Genomic DNA, 10,238 nt, shown 5'->3' on the forward strand with positions numbered 1-10,238 from the left:
CCAGTCAGTAAATATTTTAGGCTTTCAGGCCATATGGTCTCTGTCGCAACTACTCAGCCATTGTGACACGAAAGCAGCCGTCGATGGTACATAAACAAATGGGGAAAACTTTATTTACAAAAACAGGCCATGCTGGATGGGATTTGGCTTGTGGGCTGTAGTTTGCCAACCCCCAGAACAGACCAGAATGTGCCCCGCTGCCTCATATGTTCATTGTTCCCAGGCGGCCCTCGTCTTGCTGCAGCTCCCCAGTATTTTGCTGGGGAACGCGGGGAAGCACAACCTTCTTCAGGGTTCTGAGGTTCCACTTATACTGTAGGAACAGTAGTCAGTTCACTGACCCCCTAGTGCCCTGGGGAAAAGCTTAATGCCCCCTTTCTAGCACTCACAGTTGAGAGAGTGGGATCCATTGGTAGAAGTAGCGTTGTCCAAATAGATCATTTTAATAGGAAAAATGATCCTTTTTCATTAGGCATTTATGCTCCAAATTTGACAAAACGGAAGAGAAACTAGAAAGTATGCAGGTCAAACTCAGTCTCAGTATAAATACGGTATCGATAACGGGGAAGGGCTTTATAAGAGAGAAATGAGAGGTACGTAGACTGTTTTTTAAATTCCATGGGGAAAAATTGCCTTATTTCTAGTTCACGCCGAAATACCCATTCAGTAGCTTGTGATGGTACAAAAACAGGAGACGAGACAATCCTGAGATTTTATACAATTAATTTGACCCTGAACTTGAGCTTGAAACCTGATGAAAGATGCCAAATCGAGAGCATTTACTTGGGGAAAAACCTCTAACCAGGTGACTTGGCGTAAAGTATATGTTCTCAAAATATCTCCTAGGGAGCAGAGCAGCGAGGATGGAACTAGACTCCGGAACTGGCAAAAGTCTTCCAGGATGAGTTGTTAAAAAGACGAGGTTGATGAGGTCACCATAGCTTGGCCTCAGCCAGCCGTCCAGTGTGGGTGGGAACGGGTCACCGTCAGACCAACCATGTATTTTTCTGTTGGTTAATAGTTAAGGAAGTTTATAGAACAAGAGGCAATAGGAGGCCCGTGCAGTTATTTCTAGTTTTGGTCCCTGAGTGGAGATAACAGAATACCCATGCTGGAGTAACAGACTTTCACCGAAAACAGGAGGTAGTGGGTAAGTCGAGGGAAACTGAGCCCTCCAGGAGCTTGTGCGTTGCCCTGGGTAAGTCCCTTCTCTCCCGTAGCCTCAAATTGCTCATCTGTAAAATGGGGGTAATCATTTCAACCTCAGAGTACTACATCAGATGAGATGAATGCGAAAGTGTATTCTAAACTCTAAAGGACTAAACAAACAAGCTACAGTAATAGTAGGTAATAATTACTGACCATTGCCTTTGAGCCGGGTGGTGTGCCGCAAGTGTGCTTTCCATACCTTACTTCAAGTACATGCTGGTCGGCTGGATAATTGTCCCCAAAGACATCCGTGTGTTTATCCCAGGACCTTATGAACATTACCTTACATGGCAGAAGGGACTTGGCAGATATGACGGAGTATCCTGAGAGGGGGAGGTCACCCTGTGTTATCCCGTGAGGCTGTGAATGTCATCACAAGGGTCTTCGTTAGAGAGAAACAGGAGGTCACAGTGAACAGCAGATGTGACAGGAGTAAGAAGCTGGATTGAGTGATGCAGGGAAGGGGCCGGGAGCCGAGGAATGTGGGTGGCCCGTGCAACTGCCAAAGGCAAAGAAGCAGATTCTCTTCCTGGTGCCTCCAGGAAAAAACGCAGTCCCGTGGCCTCATTTTAGACATCTGACCTCCAGACTGTAAGGAATAGACCTGTGTTGTTGTAAGGCACCAAGTTATTGGTCATCTGTTCCAGCAGCAGTGGACAGCGAAAACAGGCATCATTCCTGGAGTTAGGCTTGTTGGGACTCATCCCGGTACCCCACTTGCTTCATCCAGGCAATGGGGACCGTAACAAAGTGCCTGCTCACAGGGCGGTAGAGTGATTCAATGAGATGGTACAAGAAAGACCCGTAGCCAGTGCCTGCCCGGCATGTAATCCACTGTCAGTTCATGGTGGCAGTTATTAGTATGTCACTTAATCACCACTAAAGCTGTATGAGATCAGTGCTATTATTATCTCCATGTTACAAAGGATGAAACCCAATAAGATTAAGGAAATTTACTCATGGCCGCACAGGCTGGAGGTAGCCGAGTCAGAATCTGAACCAGGTCTCTGCCTCCAAGGCCCATGCGCGGCGACCCTGCCCCAGTGTTGGGGTTACGACACTGCCACCTCATCAGATGCCAGATGCTTGGGCGGGGCACAGACACCAGGTGGAGCACAGGGCTCCCTGCACGGGCAGAAGCCACCAAGACTGGAAATCGAATTCATGCTCATCAAGGAAACAAAAACTCTGGCTGCCATGGAGGTCAGTGTCTGAGAGGTTACCAACCCTCGACTTCCCTGGGCTGGCCAGCCCCACACGGCAAATCCTGGAAGTCTGAATACCATGTTTAGTCATTTTGGCCCTAGAATAATTGCTATTATCGTAAATGTTTTATAGCCCTCATTACGGCTCACATTTAAATATCAGTGTAGTAATACATTAATAAGTCATTGCTGCCGGACCGCAGCCGGACGCAGAGTCGAAGCCCTGCACTGTCTGTTCGGCTAAATTAGGGCCAACTGTGAGCTCAGCCTGATGTCGAGTGGCTGGGCTTGGTCGGGAGGAAGGCTCTTTTCTGCACAGCTATCTTTTTTGCCTTTGAGAGAGAAGGGGGATGCTCAGATTCGGGGCCGGTAGTGAGTCAACAACCCTAACCAGGTGTCCCCCACGTGCGGAACCTAGAACTCCGGGAGGAGTAGAAGGAGACACGAAGGCATCATTTCTGCCCCAGAGGCCTTTCTAATCTGACGAAAGGGGCGAGAGGCGTAAGTCCTCACCCCCTGCTAAGACAGTCGGTCCACGGGCCTGCGTTTTTTCTGGAGGCATCAGGAAGAGAATCTGGGAGTGACAGGATTCTTCAGCCCCGTCTCGTGAGATGTTCTGAATGCTTCCAGAGTGGATGGAGATAGGGTGGATTAACCCTCATAGACACACATACTCAGGAAAGATAGGCCACATAAAACAAAATAGCCACGTAGGCTCAACTTCATAAAATGCAGTGTCTGCGCTGCTGCGTTAGGGCAGTTAAGGAGTAGGCAGAAGCAGGCAACATAAATTTGATCTATTCATTCCTTTCTACCGCACTATATGCCTAAAATAATGCCAGACGCATGGTAGGTGCACCATAAATATGGGAGGGAGGAAAATATATTAGGTTCTGTGCCTTTGTGTAAACAGATTTCCTCCTGGCCTGTTGGCCAAACACATGCCAGCTAGGCCATGGGGAACTGAGGAACAGCCTGGAGCGCGGGGGACGGGACGGCTGGAATCCTGCTGTGCACTAGGACCACCAGGACCTGAAGAAGGACTCCGTGCAGGGCCCCTTGTGGGGGAGTACAGAGGTCACTGTGCTGGACAAAGCTCTGTCCCTGTTTCCACAGGGGCTAGGGGAACAGGAATGACCAGGACAGGACTAGATTCTCTCCCCCGATGTCAGTAAAATGGTAGCCTCCTTTCACTGAGTGCATATGCACACCAAGCCTTTTACCAGCCCGTGAGGTGGTACCATTACCTGTGGTAATGAAGAACCTGTGGATAAGAGATGTCAGTAGTTTGCCCAAGACCGCACAGCTGGGTTTGTAAGACCCAGCTGAAGCATGTGTGGACCAGGTCATGGGCCTGTAGTGATGCACAATGTAGAAAATGTTAGAGGGCATTTTAACAGGAAGGTAAAGTGTTCACCAAGAGTCAAAGGCGAAAGAAAAAAAGTCTTTAACTCATGAAGGCTTCCAAGGAAAGGCTCCTTCCTGGGCAAGTGGGGGCCCATGGGAGAGTAAGAGGAATTGGGCTGGTGAGAGGGGTATCTGAAGTGACCGGGGGAAGAGCACCGAATAAGAGCATAGGGTTCAGTGACCACCATGAAGGACTGGGCCAAGGGCAGTGTCCAGCTCTTGCTCTTAAAGATGCACAGTGAGGCAGGTGTGAGACCAGAGAGCTGAGAATTTGGCCCAGCCTTGCCATGTATGGTCGCCTCTTCGTTTGGATGGTCACTGAAGTCACTGACCGGAAAAGGCCCTACTGCTCTGTAGCATTTCGATCTCTGCAGATGGCTTCCTTGGCTGCCATGCTTTCCTTGGGTTTCCATAATAGGTCCTTGTAGAAAGGTAAGCCCAGGGCTGTACTTACTTAAACAGCCCGATTTCATTCTTCAGCAACCTGATCTCACTGTGATCCATTTACAGACCTCACACCTCTCTCTCCTTTCCACTTGCAAAGATACCAGTCATTGCTAACATAGCACTGTAGGAATTCCCATCCCTGGCCACGGAGAGGCTCGAGAAAGAGGAGACTTAATCCCTATTCTCACAGAGCTCGTAGACTCACTTAAAATAGATAAGATGTGCTTAAAGACTCAGAAGATGCCTGGAAAATCCTTCCAGAATAACCTATCCGCATAGCATTCCGTTTGCGGCAGTATGCACACAGGGCAATGCAAGGCGTTTAGAGCAAGATAGCTCTGGGTTCAAGTCCCATCTCCAGAGTTTAGCAGCTATGGGTCCTTGAAAAAGCCATTTACCTCTCTGTAGTTCAGCCTCCTCATCTGTCACGCGAGGATAATGCCTACCTTGTAGGGTTATGTGTTACTAAGCAAAATGATGTATATCTGTTTCCTTCTCTCTAAAACGAGGACAGTAATACATAACTGGCATCATAGTTGTGAGAATTAGAGGGATTGTAGTGACGCGCTCAGCACACAGTAGGATTTTAGAAATCAAATTATCGCTCCAGGTGGGTAGGTAAGCACTGAGAGGGCAGCAGAGGGAGGAGGGAGCCACCTGAAAAAAGGGATCGGGGCTTCTCTAATCATCTGGAGATCGGGCCACTTGTCTCCAGCTGCCCCACTGACCGACCCACGGCTGTTGCTCTGTGGTCTCTCTTGCAGTCACGTCCGTTCCTCCCCCACCCCCGCCGCTGCTCTCCAGCTGACCAGCTCCCTTTCTCCTCTGTCTCTGCAGCACCCTCAACAACAACAACATCAGCCGTATCCTGGTCACCAGCTTCAACCACATGCCGAAGATTCGAACTCTGTGAGTAAAGACCGCGCTTCTCCCCCGCCCCGCCCCTAGCGCATGCAGCCAGAGTGCAGACCTCGAGCTGCTTGTCCCCAGCGCATGCAGCCAGAGTGCAGACCCCGAGCTGCTTGTAAGACTTATGGTCTGTGACTTGCCAGCGGTTCCTCTGTCTAATTGCTGCCTCCTTCTGCTGTTAACTAAGGCGGGTATTGGTGAGTGAGGGCAGATGGCGGGGAAGGGTCACGGCGCCATCCGTGCGTCTGAGCCACCATTCCACGGCAGGCAGACCCATTGCTCCTCGCCCTGGGATTTTCCTGAACTGTGGGAATCTTCTTTGTGTTTCTCATCTCGGTGGAGAAGTCTATTGGTATAATGTCGTCACAGAACATAGAGAGCCCAGACGTAATGACTCACCATTTCCTTAGCTAATGTCCTGTCCCCGGAAGTTCTAGCATGTCGCCAATGGTTACGGTCGTTTTCCCCTCTGGGACAGGTGGAGGAGACGGCATCTCAGTCGATCCTCGTCCCCATCCTCCCAGCCCCCACCCGCCACACTGCCGGGCTCACCTGCGCCCTGGACAATATTCCGATGCTGGAATGCAGGACCTCGTTTCTTTGTCTTTAATGGTTGGGTGGGCTAAAGCATTCCAGGGTGTGCAGATCTCCCCACAGCGCCCCATACCGAGAGCAGTTCCAGTGCCCTTACTGCCTGGGGAGTTCCCCTCTGCTCTCAGCGGGGAACCCTCTTGTAAATTTCTCTGCAGAGACTCTGGTGGCCTTTCCAAAGAGGTTTTACTCAAGCCCGTTCCCTTGTTGGTGGGTCTTCCGTGGTGTTTGCATCACAATAGGAGGGGAGAGCCAGCCCCCAAGAGCTTTCGGCCAAATATATTTAGGGCCAAGGCAAGGGGCTGGGATTCCTGCTGTGCCCTGTATTATTAGCTCTGAGACCTCTGTTTGCTCCTCTATGAATGATGGTGGTGGTGAGAAGCCACTGAGACTATATATGTAAAGCGCCTGGCATGGAGCAGACAGTGAATGACATCGTTTTACCGCCACCACCGCCATCATCACCATCACACCGTTTAGCCAGAAATCTGGACCGAAAGTACCAAGCAACATGGAATCCACAGAGATTTGAAAACTCTTAGAGCAGAAGTTGTCGCTAGACCAGGAGTGTCAGCCTCACCTGGAACTTGTTAGAAAAGCAAAATCTCAGGCCTCGCCCCAGACCTATGGAATCGGAATCTCTGGGGGTGGGACCAGCCAGCTGTTTTTAAAACGCTCTCCGGGATGTTTGATGCTCGTAAAGTTTGAGAAGCCCCACATCAGTGAGGGAGCGACCTTATCTCAGGTGACGATGAAGCCAAGACCAATGACGCAAACAAGGCAGCAAGGCACAGCGCCCCAAGGAGGACCCAGGTGCGGAGTCAGGCGAACCTGAGCTGAAACGCAAGATCTTCCACTTCGGGCAGGTTTCTTTCTCTGTCCTCCTCTAAGGACAGCTAGTTAATAAATGCTCACCTCAAGGTCTTTGAGGGAATGAAATGTGCGAAGGCGTAAAGTGCCCGGGCATGATGTGCACTCAGCAAGTACCAGCTGTTTTGAAGAAGAGGAAGCTGAGCCCAGCTTCCATCGGTTCCTTAGCTCTCCCTTTAATCCGTCTTAGGATGGCAGTGCAGCCGCGGAAGTCCGTCCTTTTCCCTCCCTTTTAAAATACAGTGAGGCAGTTATGGAGTTTTAAGGAGAAACCACTGGGTCTTCAAAGACCTCCTCAGAGTCCCCAGCAAGCCACCAGTGGACTGGAGGGGAGCACGGCCTAGGGCTCCTGGCCCCCGCGTGGGGGCCTCAGTGGGTTGAACAGGAGGAATATGGCTGCTCCCTGCAGGAGCGAGCAGCCCAGCCCCCAGGGTCGCTCCTCTGCCATTGCTGCTTCCCTGCTGTGGTTTTCGGTGTCGGAGCAGCAGTAACAGAAGCTGGGCTGGGGCCCCCGGTCGGGGGAGGGCCAGGTCTGGATCTCGGGTGCTTCGTTTGGGTGTAGGGGGTGAGGGAAGAGAGCGGGAGAGTTTTTTCTCCTGGTGTCTGTTGTCATTCTCCCCCGTGGTCCCAAACACTCATCTGATGAGTTCAAATCAATCAATCAATCTCGTCTGTTCTCTTTGCTCCCTGCCTGGTGCCATTTTCTCTTTAGTTTAATTTCAGCGATGGCTCTGTATAGAACTCCCCAGAGACCTGAGCTGACTAATCCCCCTTCGCTGTAATTAAAGTGGGGGCGGGGGAACCGGGGCTAGAGAAGGCGAGAAGAAGAGAGAGGAAGGAAGTCATAAATGGGATTTCTAAAGGAAAGCTTTTATATTGAATTCAGAAAGCCACATTTTATAGAAAATGAACACTGACCCCCTCTAAAAGGATTTGCCAGAAATTTAATTTAGCATCTGTGGCCAAAAGGCACCTTTTACAAATCGGCATTTACATTCATTCACCTTATTTTCTGTGAAGGTGGTTTAGCCAACTTGGAATATACGGTGTTTCCATCAGCAGAAGATGGCAGGACAGCAGGCAGGAAGCGCCTCGCCACCCCGATGCTCTGGCGTCTAAGGCAGAGACGAGAGCCGCATGCGGCAGGGCCGCGGGCTGGGAAGACGGGAACGTCTGGAGCTAGTCCCCTCGCAGCAGTAACGATGGCAGACATCGCTTCGGGGCTTACAGTGTGCCGGGCCCTGTGCTAAGCACTTCTCATGAATCATTTCCGTCTTCTAAACAGCTCCAGGAAGAGGCGTGGGGACCGTTAATATCCTCATTTTACAGATGACATTACTGAGGCCCAGACTTAAATCCCCGTCCAAGGTCAAAGTCGTAAAGCACAGAGACCGTGTCAGACCTGGGCAATGTGACATCGGAGCCTGAGCACTTCGTGTTCAGCAGAGACAAAGCGGGAAAGCGAGCTCCAGACGAAAGGGGGATCGGAGCGTCCACGAGGCCAAAGGACCCTCCCCCATGTCATTGCCATCCCAGCTCACCAAAATTACTGAAAGTAATTAAAACAATCTCCCTTCTCACTCAGGAGGATTCGAAATACTCCTGGCAGGGTCCAGCCTCACGTTTCATGACGAACATGATGATCTTCCTTTTACGATCGGTATTTAGTATTATAGTACTCAGTTTAATCTCCCAAACATGATATAAAAGGCAGCTTGAAAGGATCTGCCCGGCTCGACTCTCCCAGCATTTCTGGTGGGTAAAATTTCAAGAGCAGGAGAGCTGAGCCCATCAACTGCCCTGGGCTTTTGACAAGAGCCTTCACGTGGCTTTCGAGTCATTTTTTTGTCACCTCCTTTCCGTGGTCCCACTTGGGAGAGGAGACATTCCTACAAAGACAGACAAAGGAACAGGGACCCTCTGTAGTGAGGCTGAGGAGAGAGATCGCTTGGGACTTGAAGAAGAACCAACCTAATATAATGTTGCAGAAGGGGAACCTCTGACATTTCGATTATCTCAAATTAATCCGCTCAGTAAGGATCTGACTTACCTAAACCTCGTTTTTGTTCTTCCGTTGATCTCTTTCCCCTGATTGGAACTGACGGGGATTTGTTGGCATTGATCCTCCTCGAGGGGCCCTGCTCGCTGCTTCGGGGTGAATCCCTGTGTCCTTGGCTTTCAACCCTCACTGCCCGAGAAGGTACTGCCTTTCCTAATAGAAGCCAAACTCTCATCACAAAGCTCCGATCCTCCCGACACACAGAGCAACGCCGGTCCCTCCGCCTGCGTGCCACCAGCCTGCCTCTGTTCCACCTTGCCGCCAGGACGGGCCCACCGCGGCCATGTTCCTGGGCAGCCTTTGTACCCCGGGGCGCGTGTTGGGCGGTGGAGTCTTCTCCCCTCTCAGGACAGCTCAGTGATGGGTCAGGGGACGAATCGTTATCACTCACGCTGCAATTTCCCAGGAAGGCCCTTCCTCCTGCTCTTTAGGAAAGAGGAACCAGCAGACCTTCTCCCTGTCCTGGACACAAAACGGTCATCTCTGCTGAATAAACAGAGGTCTTGCTTTCCCTCTTAGACCTGAGATCCTTCCCCTGGCTTAGGGTTTTGCCTCCGACCCCTTCCCACCTGTCACTCCTCTGTCTGAAGCGCCTTCAGCAGCAGCGGAGGTCTGAGCTTTGAAACTCAGGGGAGTATTGTTTGGGGCCTGTTAGAGGCGTGTATCTTGGACCTAGTTGCCTATTAAAATGTGTTTGACCTTAAATGTTGGCTCTGGAATACAAAAAGAAAAATAACATCAAAATTAATCATTTTAAAACAACATCCTAATCTTTTTGAACTTTTTTTCAGAAAAAGATTGTGTGTGGGAATTGGGTCCCTTTAGTCCCTCTAATATGATGGCTGCCAGGTCCCCACCGGCCCTGGCCGCCCCGAGGTCTGCCCCCCCGCCGGGGCGGGAGGCTGTGCCAGCATGCAGCATGCGTTCTCTGCACTTGGCCGGTATTTAGCAGTGTTGACCTTATGCTAAGTGGAGTGTGGTCAAGAGCCCTTCAGCTCTCTCCATTCTGGGCATGGAGGTGGCCAGAGCCACTGCTTTGGGCCTCCACTCAGTCTTTACCGGCTTGACACAGAGTACTTGAAAGTCCCGAGATGCTGCTGGCTGATTAGCATGTCCAGGATCGGGCATTTGAAATCTGCATCAGAAAGCCAAATATATGATCAGCTAATGTGACTAAAGCTCAGCTAATGTGACCAAAGGTCACCACTTCTGATGACTTGGGGTCCTAGGGAATGTGGAAGTTGGAAACCCCTGATAGAGGAACCTTGGGAAGGACCTTTAGAAGCACCCCTGCATAGCCTTAGTCTGTCCCTCAGTTAGTGGAAAGGAAATTCAAGTCATGTAACCAGGGGGATTCTCCTCCGAAGTGGAACCTGCAGATCGTCCCAGGGAATTTTATGTGCTCAAGGGCAAGAAATTGATCTGGGGTCACAGCTACTAGAAGGAGAAAGCCAGAGTCTTGGAACCGGTTAGGAAGTCTTTTCAGAGGCACCTGAACCAGTCAGAATAGCGGATCAATCAGGTGGAATTGAACTTGGGAA

General features: G+C 50.7%; 1 protein-coding gene across 1 annotated transcript in view; it reads left to right on the forward strand.

The window, feature by feature from the left end:
- SLIT3 (slit guidance ligand 3) overlaps positions 1-10,238 on the forward strand; it is a 563,294-nt gene that overhangs the window by 431,562 nt on the left and 121,494 nt on the right. The window contains exon 7 of the mRNA XM_011356694.2: positions 5,106-5,177. Within this exon, the coding sequence (XP_011354996.1) occupies positions 5,106-5,177 (72 nt within the window). The remainder of the gene's footprint in view (positions 1-5,105; positions 5,178-10,238) is intronic.

Source organism: Pteropus vampyrus, unplaced genomic scaffold (genome assembly GCF_000151845.1).
Source record: "Pteropus vampyrus isolate Shadow unplaced genomic scaffold, Pvam_2.0 Scaffold30, whole genome shotgun sequence".
Taxonomy (NCBI): Eukaryota; Metazoa; Chordata; class Mammalia; order Chiroptera; family Pteropodidae; genus Pteropus; species Pteropus vampyrus.